The sequence below is a fragment of the Falco cherrug genome, chromosome 6, assembly GCF_023634085.1.
Source record: "Falco cherrug isolate bFalChe1 chromosome 6, bFalChe1.pri, whole genome shotgun sequence".
Classification (NCBI taxonomy): domain Eukaryota; kingdom Metazoa; phylum Chordata; class Aves; order Falconiformes; family Falconidae; genus Falco; species Falco cherrug.
Genome location: NC_073702.1, coordinates 10,626,103 through 10,644,031, shown reverse-complemented (window position 1 = coordinate 10,644,031; position 17,929 = coordinate 10,626,103). Strand labels below are relative to the sequence as shown.

At 39.8% G+C, this 17,929-nt stretch overlaps 1 protein-coding gene across 1 annotated transcript in view; it reads right to left on the bottom strand.

The window, feature by feature from the left end:
- Window positions 1-17,929, bottom strand: part of COL12A1 (collagen type XII alpha 1 chain) — a 106,444-nt gene that overhangs the window by 64,479 nt on the left and 24,036 nt on the right. Inside the window, 5 exon segments of the mRNA XM_055713887.1 lie at window positions 2,522-2,714; window positions 5,030-5,183; window positions 5,185-5,237; window positions 5,240-5,296; window positions 7,601-7,870. Of these exon segments, the coding sequence (XP_055569862.1) occupies window positions 2,522-2,714; window positions 5,030-5,183; window positions 5,185-5,237; window positions 5,240-5,296; window positions 7,601-7,870 (727 nt within the window).

Sequence of the window (17,929 nt, the reverse complement as noted above, 5' to 3'; positions counted from 1 at the left end):
GACCCAAACCTCAAGAGCAATGTATCCCAACAAATTTTAAGTCAGGGGGCAAATAAAAAAAACAAAAAAACCCCAAAAAACACCACACTAGAAGGACTGCTGCATGGATGAACAAAGAGCTCCTGGACAAACTCAAACACAAAGGAGGCCTACAGGGGGTGGAAGCAAGGACAGGTAGCCTGGGAGGAATACAGAGAAATTGTTTGAGCAATTCTCAGTAAGAAAAGGTAAAGCCCTGACAGAATTAAATCTAGCCGGGGACATCAAGGGCAACAAGAAAAGCTTCTATAGGTACGTCAGCAAGGAAAGGGAGACTAGGGAAAATTTGGGCCCTCTCCAGAAGGAAACAGGAGACCTGGCTACCCAGACATGCAGAAGACTGAGGTACTCAACAACTTTTTTACCTCAGCCTTCACCAGCAAGTGCTCCAGCCACACTGCCCAAGTTGCAGAAGGTAAAGGCAGGGACTGAGAGAATGAAGAACTGCCCACTGCATGAGATGACTGGGTTTGAGACCATCTAAGGAACTTAAAAGTGCACAAGTCCATGGGACTTGATGAGATACATCTGCGGGTCTTGATGGAACTAGCAGATTAAGTGGCTAAGCTACTAGACATATTTGTGGAGTCGTGCCAATCCAGTGAAGTTCCCACTGACTGGAAAAGGGGAAACATAACTCCCATTTTTAAAAAGGAAGACCTGCAGAGTGACAGGCCAGTCAGTCTCACCTGCATGCCCAGCAAGATCATGGAGCAGATGCTTCATGCTAAGGCACCTGGAAAATAAGGAGGTGATTGGTGACAGCCAACATGGCTTCACTAAGGGGAAATTGTGCCTGACAAATCTGGTGGACACCTATGATGGGGTTACAGCATTGATGGATGCGGAAAGGGCAACCAATGTCATCTACCTGGTCTTGTGCAAAGCATTTGACATTGTTCCACACAACATCCCTGTCTCTAAACTGAACAGACATGGATGGACCACTTGGTGGATAAGGAATTGGCTGGATGGTCACACTCAAAAGAGTTGTGGTCCATGTCTCAGTGTCCAAGGCAGACAAGTGGCGCTGCTCAGGGGTTGTACTGGGACGGGTGCTGTTTAGCATCTTTGTTGGCAGCGTGGACAGTGGGACTGAGCGCACCCACAGCCAGTTTGCCGCCAACACCAAGCTGTGTGATGTGGTCAAGAAGCTGGAGGGAAAGGATGCCATCCAGGGGGACCTTGACAGGGTGGCCCTGTGCAAACCTCATGAAGTCCAACCAGGCCAAGTGCAAGGTCCTGCACGTGGATCGGGGCAATCCCAAGCACAGATACAGGCTGGGCGGTGAATGGACTGACACCAGCCCAGAGGAGGACTTGGGGGTACTGGTGGGCGAAGAACTGAATATGAGCCAGCAACGTGTGCTTGCAGCCACAAAGCCAACCATATCCTGGGCTGTGTCAAAAGAAGCATGGCCAGCAGGTTTGTCCCCCTCTAACACAGATTTTGATGAGCTGTCATAAAGACCCCACCTGGAGTACTACATGGAGTTCTGGAGCCTCCAACATAAGAAGGACATGGACCTGTTGGAGCAAGTCCAGAGGAGGGCCACAAAGATGATCAGAGGGATGGAGCATCTGTTCTATGAAGACAGGCTGAGAGCTGGGGTTGTTCAGCCTGGAGAAGAGAAGGCTCCAAGGACACCTTATAGCAGCCTTCCAGTACCACACGGGGGCCTACAAGGAAGCTGAAGAGAGACCTTTTACAAGGGCATGTAGTGATAGAACAAGGGGCAATGGCTTAAAGCTGAAAGAGGGTAGACTTAGATCAGAAATTAGGGAGAAATTTTTCACGGTGAGGGTGGTGAGGCACTGGAGCAGGTTGCCCAGGGAAGCTCTGGATGCCTCATCCCTGGGAGTGTTCAAGGCCAGGCTGGATGGGGCTTAGAGCAACCTGGTCTGGTGGGAGGTGTCCCTGCCCATGGCAGGGGGTTGGAACTAGATGATTTTTAAGGTCCCTTTCAACCCAAACCATTCTATGATTCTATGACTTTTCATGATCCTATTTTTAACATAATTATTATATTTGCATAACAGATTTGGTTATGGTCTGAAGCCTACTTTATAAATCCAGGCCTCTGAGAAAATGAATCAAGAACTAAAGTAAGCTTTTATTAACAAACATGAGGTAAGGAACTTTTGGGAGGAAACTTTAGAAATCCCAGCTTTATTCAGTATCCCATTAGCTTTCTCATATGCAAAATGCAGAACACAGCCTCTGCTCACAACTTTGCCTCCTTCAGTTCCTGTGAGAATATCACAAGCGATGTGAATGAATAATCTCAGAAAGAGCCCTGCCAGGTGTCTTTCAGCAACTGCATAACAAGATCCTCACAGCTTATCGACAAAATTACTTTCTTACTTACAGTAGATTTTGCCAGGTGTTTCATTCCCAGATCATGATTAAACAAAAACCCTAAGCTAAAGCTATTTAAAATTACAACAACAACAAAAAATCCACATTAATTATTATCCATACCTAAGCTCCTCCAATACCACTGTGCTGTCATATGGCCCCACTATTAATTCTCCAAGACTCCCATCTTCTTCAGTAGGGTGGAAAGTTACTTTGTACCCCTTCACTCGCCCTGGGGCTGGCTCCCAGGTTACTCGAAAACTTGACATAGTAGAATCAGAAGTTCTCAGATTTCGAGGTGGTTTAAAGGGAGAGGCTGCAAGGATGGAAAGAAAGGGTTTAAATCAGGCCTGCTTATTGGAAAAAAATCAACAAGTATGCTTTTATGTAAAAATCCATATACAAATCCAGTATTAGTAGTAGTCCTAAACTCTTCATGCCTTTCCTTTGACATAAAGACGAGTACCGAGATGTGAGAGGTGAGAGTCACTTCACTTAGTTTTAGCTCTCTAACCAATAGGTATGTAGGCTAAGTTTGTTACCAAGGCTCCCTCTACAGTCAAGTGACTGAGGGATAGATAACAATTCATCTCACCTACCTTGAACATCCATCTGATCTTACAATAAATGTTGACAACAGGTGGACTAACCACCATCAGTCTTCCTCTCTACTAATTATGAAGAAAGACTAGATTACCAGCTTAAACTAGCCCTTTCTCTTTCAAATGGCAACAAGTAGGTGAGCCATGTAGACCAAAAGAGAGAAATGGAAGCAGCTTCCTCTCAAATCAACGCTGGAAAAATCAGAATTTAGTGCAGGCAAAAGTCACACCCAGCCATTATTCATACACCGGTATCACGTCTCAAACATCCTTCCTTCTCAAATCCCTGGGTCCCAGAGGTCAGAGTATGGACAGGGTGGAAGCAAGGACCCTTTGATAGAGAAGGTCCTGCCAACAGTTCTCTCCCTTTACAGGCTCAGGGCCTGACAGTTCAAGCAACTTCACCAACCACGGGTGTGGCAATATGTCAAAAAATAATTCTTCAGAGGAGTGCCAGCCAAACAGCTTGAGGTTTTTAGGTCAAGAGCAACTTCCTATGAAGACTAACGGCTGCCCAGTGCAGGTCAGCATTCACAGACAGCAGTTAACAAGCCTGCTACTACCTTCTGCATCACTTTTGCTTTTGTGTAACTCTGAAGTGCAGTCATAAAAAACTTCAGCAGTGTAACCTCAAAGTTGCAAAAATGGGAATTATAGTAAACACAAAGTCACAGCTATAGCTTTGGAGTGAAATGGTGGAGGGGAAAAAAAAAGTTTGTCTTATCCCTGTGCCTATGTAATTGTCTAACTGTAGATGAAAGATCATAAATGTTCTCAGACTGTGAATGCTGCTGAAAAACTGTAGATACATTCCCACTCACAAGTTAAAATACAGCTTCTCTGTCTCATCTCTGATGATACTCCTTGACTTATCGTGACAGCTTCAACTAACAAGATCATTCAGGCTCTACTGACTTCCAAAGAGTGATTACCACCACAACTATTTACACTGAAAGCAAGGAGGCATATTCGTGTCATGATGAACAGGTCAAAAATCAAAAGCAGCTGGATGATCTGAGATTTTTCTCAGTATAATTTTCAATATTGAAAAACTCAGTGTTGGTCAAGAGCTGATCAAGTTTTCATGGCTCCTCTGCATCAAAAACGTTTTAATTTAAAAAGAAATCTTCCTCTAGTAATAGAGGTACCCATACCTCCACTGATAGGAGACTCGTTTCTTACTTCCCATCATCATGTGATATGACATATGTTCAAAGAACAGAGAATGGCATGAAGTACTTATAGTGTACCTCAGCGAATGGCACTAGTCCCATATGGGTAGAAATACCTTGAAAAAAATTCTCATTTGGTAATGGCTTTCTATCTGTGGGAGCAGAAAACTGACTCTAGATTTGGTTGATTTGCTCTGGATGTCAAGAGGACATTTCCTTACAAAATTAAATACCAGCATCAGATGCATACTAAAGGCAAAGCAGAAAATTACTTTTGCTTTTACTGCAAAAATCCCTTCACCAGGACTTAATAAATGTTTTAAAGTTTCAGCTTCTGAGACAGAAGACACCTTGTCCATAAGAGCATGGCCTCTGAGGTCAGGCTTCCACTGATGACTCTTCAAAATTATCTACTCCATTTTATTACCTCAGTTTTTCCACAGGAAATATGGTGACCAAAGAAAACAAATCTAAGTAGTAGGATGATGGGTACCTTTTTAATCAATACTCACAATCAAAAGGCAAATTATGAAACTACAGACAACACTTAGGTAGTCTGTTGATATACCGTCTTCCTCACAGAACACTGTGTTTTGACTTCTGATGACAGTCTTTCCGAACAAGTCCAGTATTTTCAACCATATTTTATAACCTCAGTATCAACAACAAAAAGCTGTGCTCAGGCTATGCCACAGTGAAGTTTCCAACAAATCAAGCTTTCCTAAATTTCTAACATTTTCTTCTATTTGCCTGTAAATTCATGATCTTGGCAGACTCCATCACACTTTTCTATGTATCATCATTATTAATTTTAAGCACAAAACTTTAATTATCAAATCCTGTACAAGCTTGCATACCTGTTGTTCCTTCTGCTTTTCTTGATTTTCCTTGTCCAAAATCATAAATTGGAACAACACTGAGGTCATATGTAGTTCGTGGCTTAAGTCGCTTTAACACTATACTTGTAGCAGGAGCATTTACTCTTCCAAACATCTGCCTTCCTCCGCTGCGTGGTCGGTAGTACACACGATATGACAAGACTTTCCCAGGTGAAGGCTGCCATGTAACTCTCATTGAATTTTCTGTCTCGTTGTCTACTGTCACAGTCCTGGCATTTGGTGACACTTTTCAGTGTAAAAATACAGATAAATGTTTACTTTGTCATATGAAGATATATTCAAATTCATGCCTAAAAAATTCATTCTGCTCTATTAAAAAAAAAAAAAAATTGCCCACTTTAAAATTACAGTATTTGATTGTGGGGAAGACACAGAGGAATCTCACAGGCTATTGTTAATTTTTTTTTTTTTAACTGAAATGGACTAAACATAAGTGTGCTTTCTACTACAGAGAAAAAAAAAAGACGGAAGTATAAATTACAGGAAAGCATGGCATAATTGGGAGTTTTATTTAGTCACACTTTCAAGTAATCTGTTAAATAATGGATTCAGCACTCTCAAATGAAAATGATGAATTATAAAGCCATTATTTTTTATGAACACAATGTCCTATAGAATTAAGTTTTTCTAAGTTTTGAGTTTACAGATTGGATAAGGTACCGGTAAATAGCTAAACTGCTGGGTATTGGGTTCCACACAAACTATCCTGCAAACAGCGTTGAGTGACTTTCCAAATGCTCAGAAAATCACTCACCACTATTTGCAGGATAGTATATGTGCTGAAATAAGCACATGGACTAATAAAGCATTTTCTCTACAAATTGCAGCATTTGGTTTTCAGAAATATTTTCCAGGCTGTACAAATGTTACAAATGATCTGAAGTGAACTGAAAGGTACATAATGCTGGCTGTCAGCTGGAACAAGCCATCTAGGTTTTGGCAAAACAGAACCTTCTTGGCATGCCAGGATTGGTCAGTATTTCATCACATGGTAAGGTAGGAATTGCAGGGTACAGTATCCTCTCCCAGTCCTAGGAACTGATAATTTCTATTTGTGTTTGTACCAGAAAGATGCAATGTTAGTTAGCCTCAGGTCTGGGTCTATGGGTAGGCCTGGCAGCCAGTTCCCTCAGACAGCACACTGAGAGAAACAACAAATGATATGGCTAAGCTGCCTGCTTAACCTGGAAAGGGCAGGACAGCTAATGCTGCTGTTCTTGAAGAAGGAAGGAAGATGTGGGACAGCAGTCTGCTTTGATGCTGGGGAGTCAGCTCTAACCAAGAGCAGCAATCACTACTCTTGCAAGACCTTAAGAGCAACTATATGGGTGAAGGACAAACATTAACATAGTTCAGCATCCTGTCTCCACAGCAGTCAAAACAGATGCTTAAGAAGGAGTACAAGAACATCTGAACACATGATGCCTCCCTGGAGCACTCCCTCAGGCCCTGTCTTCACATGGAGTCATAGAATCATAGAATAATTTAGGTTGGAAAAGACCTTTGAGATCATCCAGTCCAACTGTTAAACCAGGACTGCCAAGTCCATCACTAAATCATGTCCCTAAGCACCACATCTACGCATTTTTTTAAATACCTCTAAGGATGGTGATCCCACCACCTCCCTGGGCAGCCCGTTCCAATGCTTAACAACCATTTTAGGGAAGAAATTTTTCCTAATATCCCATCTAAACCTCCCCTGGTGCAACTTGAGGCCATTTCCTCTTATCCTGTTGCTCGTTATCTAGGAGAAGAGATCTACCCCCACCTACCTACAACCTCCTTTCAGGTAGTTGTAGAGAGCAATAATGTCCCCCTTGAGTCTCCTCCTCTCCAGACTACACAACCCCAGTTCACATGGCCCCTTTAGACAAACAGAAACATTCAGGCTGATCCAGGGCACCCCTTCATTCATTCTGGTTCCTTTACTTGCCAGTTCTTGCAATAAGGCAACAAGCTATCCCTGGCCTCTCAGTATTTTTCACTTTGCCTACTATGCACAAGAGGTTTTGAGCCTGCCTTGACTAATACTACATAATGTTTAGCAAGTAAGAAAAAAGAAGAGCCTTGGGAAAGGTAAATAACAAACATCAAAATCACCCAGTGAGTCTCAGTTTGAGGACTGTGAAGACTGGAAAGGGCAATAGTTTGGAAAGGAAATTTATTCATTCTGTAGGAATTTACCCCACCTTTCCTCCTTACTCTATTCATAACATTTCTTCCACCTGATTTCCAGCAGTCACACCAAACCCATGAAAGGCTGGCTTCAGAGTAATTTGCAGACAAAAATCACACCTTAAGTTTGAAGTAATTCTTGCTGAATCCAAACCTATGTTACATAGAAAATATTTTCCTTTCTTTAATGGTCAAACAAAAAGCCAGAACTGACTGATTTGAGGTGGCATTTTTGTTTGGAGGGACTTTACAGCAAAAAAATGGTGAAGAAAAATAAGGTCCATTTTTTTAAAATATGATAATTTCATAAAGAATGGAATGTTGCAAACAGTGGTAATGTTGTACTACACTCACCATCAGTAAAAGCCTCTCCTTCTACTGGGTCTCCTTCTCCACTGCTGTAGGTTGCATATACTGAAATCCTATATTTAGTCTCTGGTTCCAAGCCTTCTAGCACAGCATCCACTGTATTTCCAGGGACTCTCTTCTCTCCCATCTCATCATCATAAAGTGATTTCCATACTATCCTATAATCATTAACTGCTCCTGGAGCTGGTGTCCATGATAACCCAACTGTAGTGTCAGTTATATCTGTGGTAACCAAATTACGTGGTGAACCACGTTCTGCAAGAAAGAAAACAGAAAATTATCTCTAAATTACAAACAGCAAAAGTTAGCAAGGTACAAATGGAAAAGTAAAATGATCATAAAGGCAAAACCAAACTTTTCCCATCAATATTAGTTTCAATAATATACACCTGTAGTTCCACAAAACGCTTAAACTTAACTTTAGACTATGCATGATCCTATCTCCTGCCATGCAAGATACTTAGCAGTCATGTTTTAGAATATGTAAAATAAAAATGGCTTTAATCAGATTTGGAATGAAGCCAGTGCTTAAATATGCTGCAGCTCATTTAGGTAGGTTTTAACTCTCAAGTAAATAACTTTATTTCATTCATTCATCTTCATCCTCATGTGTGTAACTTTTTTCTGGGGAGTAAATAAAGGAAACTTTTACCTGAGTCAAACAGTCTTTTCTCTGACAACCGTATCTTCTTATTTAATAGTACTATTCTTATCTTCCCGACTATCGCTTACCAGATCTATCAGCTATTTCATTTTATGTTTACAACTAATTTTCAGTGTTGTTTCCTTCATGCCACAGTTACATAGAAAATAGTCTCCATCTTTCCACTCATAAGATTTGTACCTCCTTCCTCCCTGGAGTTTGTTCCAGCCAGCTTGGAACAAAGGAAACAGCTCGTTAGTCTGTGAAATCCAGTTGTCAGCTGGATGCGTGAGTCTCACCTAACACACCAGAGCAATTCCACTGCTTAAAATGGAGCTTATTGGTCTAAAGTGGTGCAGTGAAAGGACTGTCTCTGTTTAATGTTTAACATACGTCTATAGCGTAGGTTCAATTTTCCTCTTGCTGGCTGGCTTTTGATGGCAGGAAAGGAGCACTGACTGGTGGACTTAATGAAATGGCCCCGCTGTAGCAAAAACTGCAAAAGGGATCTACAAAACGAGAGCCACATACGCACAGAAGTGCTTGATTCTTTGATGCGTGTTCCCTGTGGCCTTTCTCACTGTACAGGACACTGCTGAGAGACTGCTTAGCAAGATAACTTAAACATTTGAGGTGGCCTTATAACATCACAGTTAAGTTTTACCTTCACTGATAAAAACATATCCCTATATTATACCGTAGCAGCCACAGGACCAGATTCAAAATTCTTTGAACACAGAGAAATTCAGTACCTATCTAATTTCCACTGCTTAGGCTCATTGCAAGAACAGACCTCGCTGTTTTCAGAAGCCTGAAGCAGTTTGAGTCCAAGACTAAGCAATAAGTTGCTCAAAGTCATATACTGTGTTTTCACTTTTCCTATTCATTTGTCTTTCACTTCCACTGCAAATCTGCAACATTTCCAAACATAATCCCACTGGAGCAAACAGGACTACCTGTACAAACCATCATTTTGGAAATACCTCATTGCCAGCACAACTTCATTAAAACTGAGCCTATGAATGCCACTTGGCTTAATAATGAAAAGAAATTAATATCAAGCTATCTGAAAACGATGTTTACAGTATAATAAAGATTCACCAACTACACAGATTACGGAATCAGAGGGTACCACTCAAACCGCAAAGCTGACTCTCAAATATAGCTAACAGAGCATGTACTAGAATTCCTTTTGTTGTGAGGTTTTTCTGATATTAATTCACAGTCCTGGGACATCCCATCATGTTTTTCTGGAGACAATTATTTTCCTATCCTAACTCTTAATCAGTTCTTACAATCTTACTCTTCAAACCAAGTTTTAGCCTCACAATATAAATCACCAAAATTTATGGCATCTTCTCTGCAAAAAAATCTTAAGATAAAGAGGTCTGGGTAAAGTTCATTTGTTTACCTTTTCACAACAATAGCAGTTGCACACAGTGAAAAAGTTATAGTGAAAAGGTCTGATTCAGCTCATGCTTCATGAAGTCTCACCAAATTCAGTGACTGCATTAAATGAAAGCCAGAGCAGAATCTAAACTCCAAAGACCAATTTTCCTGGAAGCCTGAAAAAAGGACTTGCCTTCAAAAGTAAATTACACCAATTTTTCTGTCTGCTCTTAAGCTTCTACTCCCAAATCTTGGCTTTTTCATATAATAAAAAAAATATTCAAGCAATCCAAATGGAAAAAATATGGAAAACTTAACTTGATAGAATGCACAGATGTCTCACAATAAAAAACTTTCTTTCCATATTTTAATGTAATATAAATATACAAGTCACTTTATTTTGGCTACTTTAAAACATGGCCCTGCCACAACATGATTTCAGTATTAAAGTATCTGCTACCACAGCACAATTTTTTGCAAGCCTACTCTTGGACACTACAGCTAATGATATATGTTGGAAACACCACAAAAACAACTGCATATTTAAAACCTTTATTGATTAAGTCATTATTGAGGTCATTAAATAACAGAGGAAAATAATTTGTTTGGAATGGACTATAACGAACACCAGTTACTGTAATATGATGGTTCTGAAAGAAATATTCTTTAGAACTAAATGTCTTTTTTAAAAGTCAAGGTAAGAGTGGGAAAAGGGACTGGGATTCCTCCCAAACCACTAGAACTAAATGGAAAATTTTTACTTCAAATAGTTGGAAACTGCTGACAAGACAACCTACCTACTAAGGGAAATTGGACTTTTTATACGTTACACTGCAACCAAGAACACTTTTTTAACATAACACACTAACTTGATTTGCACCTCATGTGTGAGGTGGAAGTTCACTGACAACTTTTTTCTGCTTCACTGGATCTCCTAGTGTTTTTGTATTAGGGGAGCAGCTGTGTTTAAGATGCAGTTCAACTATAAGCCTTAAATTATTAGGATTCCATCAAATATTATCAAAGCTGCTACACTCAGAGTCATGAAACATATTTATGCTCCACAATAACACTGACATAATGTAGTTATTAGCAAACATTTGATCTTTTAAATATTTTTCCCTTGGTTTAAAACAAAGTATCTAGTTACCTTGCTTACGTTTCACACACACACACACACACAAAAAAAAAAGAAGAAGAAAAAAAGAAAAAAAAAGTCTACAACTGTAACACCTAAGCAGTTATTCCGTTCTTTGGTCCACATGTTCAGAAATGCTTGTTGTACACTTACTTCTTGCCTGCTTGTTTAAACAGTATGGATAAGGAGCACAGGAAGACAACATACACTGTAAGAAAAAAAAGAGCTGGCTGCTCAGGTCACAAGTGGTTGTTGAAAGACTCCTGATTTTTCCTGACTTGAAATGGAAGCTAAAGTATGCTCATCACTTCATACAGCCCCCAGGTCATCAGCAAGTGAGGAAATAGTTGATTTTTTAAAATTATCCCCTAACAAGCATTAGGTCCTATGATGCTCTGGAGCACCAAACCAGCTGGTATAAGCACAGCTGCAAGTCACAGTGAGTATATACACAGTAAAAGAGAGTGTTTGCATGGACAGGTCAAACCTCTGCCTGGATGAGCAAGCTAGTCACCAGTTTCAGGCTATCAGATTGTCTTTAGCAGTCTTTATCTCAGAGCTGGTCTATCTGCAGTCCCTTGTACATCTCTACCATCTCTCAGTGCAGACACACTCTCAAAAATTGATTTGGTATCTTTCAGTCAGGTGCTTTTACACCCATTCTCGATTTCTGCAATGTCAAGTTTCCACATTAAGTTTTTCCACTATAGTATGCCAGAGACACAATTAATGCAGTTTCCCTGTGTCCACTTGGATTACTTCCCACAGCTCTCCAGCAATCACTGTTGTTATTGAACACAAGACTGTGAATCAGCTAAAATTAAAATGTTGACCTTCATAAAAATCAAAAAGCCTTATTCAAATGGCCTTTCCCCTCAGAAACACTTACACAACTCCAGCAGATTTCAGTAGGAGTTGTACATGCAGTTTGGGCCCAAAGTTTAAACAATTTTCTGTATGTGCTCTTAAAATCAGCTTTCAAGAACAATCTGCAGTGGTAAATTTCATGCAGACCAGTGTTTCATTTAAATTAAACATAGGACTGATCTAAGCCAGCATCCTAAAAGGTCAGAATCAACTGAATAAATGAGCATTCTCTTGCAGAGGCATATACCAAAACTTTATGGCCCGAGTCCTGCCTGTTTACAATGGGATACATCAGGAGTCAGCAGGCTAGGCTGCCACAGCCAAGGATCCAAGTGCGCACATCAGATGAGACAGTGAGACAGTAGCAGAATCACTTCAAGGTTTTACTTTAATGGTCCAACTCTCCTCAGCACTGGAGGAGGCAGTCACATTGGCTGTCTGATATCCTTCCCTCCAAAGCACAAAGTAGTTGGTTATTCCTGGAGTACCAGCCATCAGGCACGTAAAGAAGGGATGTGGACATGGTGCAAGTGAGAGTCAAGGACTTGCCACACAAAGGAAATGCTCACTTGACCGTTACAGCAGGTTTCTTGCTCTTCTGCTGCTGGGAACACAGAAAGGTGAGAAGATGCAAACCAGGAGAGTTCCAGCATGAGGGATTTTGGCCAGAGCACTCCTGAGTCCCTGCTCAGGAAGGAATTCATACTCAGTCCCTTTAATATTTTATATGTCTTTTCCAACAGTAAACCAGTTAACACTACTCTCAGCTGCCTAGAAATATCTTTTTATTGTTCATTCAACCTTCTCCTGTGTTAATTTTTTTCTGATATATATGTAATTTCCCATGTAAAACTAAGATATTTTCCACAGATTATCATAACTCATTTTCAAATGTCAGGCTCAAAAATCTTGGAATGTATAATTTTTAAAATGCATGAAACAGCATTAAATCTCCTGAGGACACTGAGTCCTTGTTTCTGTCAGGACAGAAGCAGCACTACAAAGTCTGAACATTACGTAAAGTCCCTGTGATATGCTAAAAACCTCATTGTAAGAAAATGTCACTTGAATTTGTACTATGCTGCCTGTAGGAGGTCATTAATTTCTAAAGCACTCTTATGTTACTATAAAAACAATTTTTAAAAAAATTATTTACCAAAAAACTACTTTCTACTTTCTGACCAAAAATGACACCACCACCCCACAATCCCCAAACCTAAACTCTAAGAAATATATACAACATAAAATAACTTAAAAGTGAAAAATTACACAGTCATGACAACTTTTTTAATATATTGCTTTAGTACAGCCCAATCCTCACAGAACAAATAGGTACCCATCAAATGGGATGGCAGGATTGAGCCCTATATCATTGAAACATAGATTCTCTTTCTAAAGGGGAGAGGTTATGACATAATTATCTCTCAGATTTACCTCCTGAATATAATATACCACACTTCTTGTTGTTTATACTACAATGTACAAAAAATGGGTTGACTTTCTGCTAGTGTAGACTAGCGGTCTCATTTATTTAAAAAAAAAAAACTATGTCCATTGGCACCAACAGTGTTTCTAGCCTAGGAAATTCACTGGTATAACTGGAAATGCTTTGAAATTTCTCAGTGCAAGCAAGATGGGAATCTGACCACTGAATCTTTCTCTGAAAAAAAGGCTTTTATGATCAATTTCTCTGAAATTCATACTTAAAAGTGTAATGACTTCCCTGCTTAGAGTCAGTAAGTGAAATATTCTTAAAGCTGTTCTTTAAAAATATGTAACTGCCAGCAAAAGGACACTCATAAAATAGATCTGCAGCTTCCAAATTTTCAATCATTAAGATTAAACATTTCTGTGTAGATTCTTTAATCTCACAACGAATTTGTTTCTGTTTAAAACAACAGCAAATTATGAAAGTTAATCTATTTAGCAGCTAATGTACAGTATGTTCTTTTCATCTGACAGCATGCCTTTGGGCAGAAAACCAGATTCTTGCCAGACTTATAACCACCTCTCTTATTAAAAAACAGATTAGAAAAACAGTAGCTCTCACAAACCGCTCACTGTCTGTTGCATTTACACTCACTGCCCTCACTGTGTTTATCATTGTATTTTATTTCTGATGTATGATGACTTGGGTAAGATCTTATGATCCCCTAAAAAACTGAAAGGCATATGGTTTGTTTGGGTTGTTAGGGGAATAGGAGGGAGACTTTTCCCTAAGGCACTGCTGTGGGTGTTTCTTACTTGTTCCTCAATCTGTAGAACATATCATCAAATATAACCATCACTGCTAATTTTAGTTCCCCCAGTTGTCACAAGCCTTGTGCCACCACACAGCAAACAGCAGTCTACACTGATTTAATTTACTTCAGCAGTTTCAACGACTTTGTGTGAGCTGAGGGGAATCAGAGCCAACAAAATATGCCTGAGGAAAATTTTTCCATGGCACCTTTATAGAAGGGTTCCGAGCAAAGCTGCCTAATGATGGATCACCATGCACCTTTGAAAGTGAGAAGATAAAAGTGGAGTGTTTTCTACAGCACATATTTTGCATGTGCAGTTATGTTTAATGCAGTATGAAATATAAAGCTCCAGAACTTTCACCTCTGGATGGTACTTCATAACTGCAGACTCAAAAAGGCTGTATAAGAGATCAGAGCACTATAAATTTCCTAAAATCTGGATTACTGAAGAAGGAAAGCACACTTCTTCAACAAAGGGGCAAAAACACTGTTTCCCTTTTCCCACTCTACAAACACAAGAAAGAAATCAACCCATTCTCTCTGAATAACAATTACCTGTATGGTATGGAACAGCACCCACAGAAGTGAGTCATTTTCTGATTACTCAATTTGCTAAAGTCTCTATTTCATTTTGTCTGTGAACAGTTCATAAAATTCTGATCCTCTGGCATGTGTTTATCTTTGGGTTGGACCAGATAGCTATGCAAACAGTTTATAGAAGAGATTATCTACAGTTACTTGGGGGAATATTTGCGTTCTCTGTTTTATACAGAGAAACAATAAGGGCAAGTATATACTTAGCAAAAAGAAAAACAAAAGGAGAAGTAGAGATTACCCAGCTGGTAAATGCTATCAAGTACACAGAATGCTTGCTGGGTTTGTGTGGATTAATTTTCCTGAGTGTCCTGAACCAAACAAGCCACTTCAAAACACTGAAAAACTGCCATGCAGAGGAAAGCTGAGGAAGAGGAGGACCTTCCAAGAGCAATTTTTAACTGCTCCAAAATACTTTGGAGATAACATACATAACTGAAGGACCTTCTGCGAATGTCTGGGCAGACAGGTTCTTGTAAATCATGTTAGAGCAGTCTGAAAAATTATCGGTCTTCCTCTCTCTGCTGAAGGCTACCCTTGCAACCTTACCCATGTGAGCTCTCCTACTACATGCAGAGAAAAATAAAACATTATTGAAGGCAGTAAGAATGTTTGTCTACACCCTTGGTCACAGGGGACCATTTAGTGACTCAGTAAAATTCCCTAAACATCTGAGATTGGATTTTTCATTTCCTGCCACTTGAATATACAATAGCTGGAGAAGCTACTGTATCCAGCTCCTCTTATTCTCACTTTCCTATTAGTGCTGAAATGTTTACTGCACCCAAACTGATTTCTCTTAGACTACATATCAATACCATAAACTAACTGTCCTAGCCTGAAAGGTAATCTCAAGTCTAGTTCTTGATATTATGATGAACTGGAGTGGCCAGCAACTATGGCATCACTGATCAAATAGGTTTGGTGAGAATTCATATGGTGAAGACATCAAGTAAGCCTCATCAGGATTCCTAGTACAGGAAAATACTTAAGTGCTCAGTACTTCAGTGCTGTTGGCAATGAAAAACACACACTGCACTATTTTGTTTCTCAGACGCTATGGCTCACGGAAAAACTATCTGAAATACTAAACACTTTTTTATGCTTCCTTTCACAGCTTTTTTGTCATTACTGTTGATAAGTTTATTTCTCCAGGAGCTAAGAGCTGTCCCATTCCCAGCCTCAGTGAGACAAGTTATTTCAGCTAATAGTTAGTCAAGTATTCACTTCACTGACCTGTATAATTTTTCAGCCAAGTCCAACCATATTTATTTTAGCTTCACAGGCAGCATGACTTCTCAAATAAATTTCTACACTAAGCTTTGAAGTCTGAATGTTACCTTTCAGTTCTAAAATTGCAACCCTTTTATTCTTAATTGTCTCTTTTTCCTCAAAGGTATTATCTTTTTATCCTTCAATGAGGTAAGACAGTACCATACAGTGAAATGTCATCTTATATCCACTTTAACAGATATTCTGAGAACATTTCATGACATTAGTCAGAGTCCTTTAAAATATGCATGGACCATGTCCAAAGAGTTTTGGCCTAATTCAAGTATTTTTATTACCCCGTGAAACTGCAGATATGCAGATTACTGAAATATACAGTGGATGTTTCATGAGGAAACCATGACTGAAGCCTCTGCTGTCATACAAAAAGAAATTTGTACTCTATTCTTTACCTTTGATCACCCAGTAATGACTGACATCTGTATATGCTCTTACTAACATTTTATTTAACCAAGAAAAATGTAATAGACAGCTTTAATGCAAAGCATAATATTTTCTGGAGTGCACCCTGACAGAGTTTTCAAACCCAGCTTAATCATCAAAGGGTATACATTCCAGTCACAAAACTACACCTGTCAAAATGGTAAAAGTAATTTTAAATTTGGGTTTCTCCCAGGTGAGGATCTGAATAAAAAGTAATTCAGTTAAGTGCTAGGATGTTTATTTATTCGTAATTAAGACAAAATCTGTCACAGAGTTTTTTAACTAAGGTTTTAATTTAATTGCTTAGAGTCAAATCTCCTACAGGAATGCTTGTGTCCTTTTAAGTGCAACATCCAGTTTAAACTCATCTGGTTGCTTACAAACCCATTCCTGAGCTATAGTCTACTAGCCATTTAAATTGTTTGACTCTTCAACCAAATTTCAGAAATTTTTTTCTTATTATTGACAATTTATCACTGCAGGAAGTCCAAATCAGTATCAGAGCCCTCCTGGAAGATGGTGGGGATGGGGCACACACTGAAAGAACAAGACAGTCTCTACCTGATGCTGAATTCTGGTTCTCTGATTACTCTATCTTTTCAATTCCACTGTATTTTAATTCACTGCTCTCTCTATTTATAATGTGTTTTAACTGAAGCTCTAGGCAATGCCTTAAAATTTTTTTCTGTTGCTCAGGTTTTGTGATAGGGTAAAAAGCCAAGCTTATTTTATGAATATGACAAATGCTTGATCTCTCCAGAGCTCCATGTTAATAAATGGTCTCTCACTACAAAGATACTCAATAAAAACCTTTCCACCAAATGTAAACAGTTAAGCTGGTCAATCCTTCACTAAAATTTGAGGCATCTCCCTAAGGAAGTGGACAATTCAGTCTGTTTAACAGAGAGCCAGAGGCCTCTTAAGACTTGCAAAGGAAGACCAAAGCACTCCCCTCTCCACTGACAGCACAGAGAAAAAAGCAGGGATATCAGGCTCCTCTGTCCACTTGGGATTCAGTCTGGTCTTGTTTTGTGAGCAAATCTGCATTCCTGGATGTACAGTGGCTCAGGTTCAGTGGAAAGAGTAAAGGAAGGAGACTCTTGCCCAGCATATACTACAGCCTTGTGAATCTGCTGGGATGTGAAGATGTGAATTCAGACTCTCCCAGACTGAGTAAGGCCTACATCTCCATGCTCAATCTTCCCTCCAAAGCAGCGTGAGGCCTAGCAGAATACCATACAAAAGGAAGTGGCAGCACCACCACCACCACCGAGGAAGTTCAAGTCCTGAGCACCTCTGGCTTTTATGGAGGATATGGGCAGAATCCAGTTACCTCTTCTCATTTACCTGGAGCTCAGCAGTGTTCTGGACCGGAGACAGGTTGTTTTCTCCTACAAAAGGAGCATTTTGGATCTTACATGGGTAGTGAAAGCCAGGTAGTTAGGGAATTTTCAGCATGAATTACAAGGTGCCTGATTCTCTGATGGCTGCGTCCTGTCTCAGTGTAAGTAGGTGGACTGGATTTTTGCCTGAGACTTAGGTAGTGAGGCAGGCAAGCGGTTGGTGCCTAACTCTCAGTTGTTCCTTCTATAGTCAATGGACAGAGAAATGTTCCTTTGAAGGAAAAAATGGGATCTCAGATGGACTACCTGCCTTCTGGAGGTAACCTGCCTTTCTTCATCAATCATAGAAGAATCCTAGAGAGTCCGTGCTGCAAACTGTAGCGT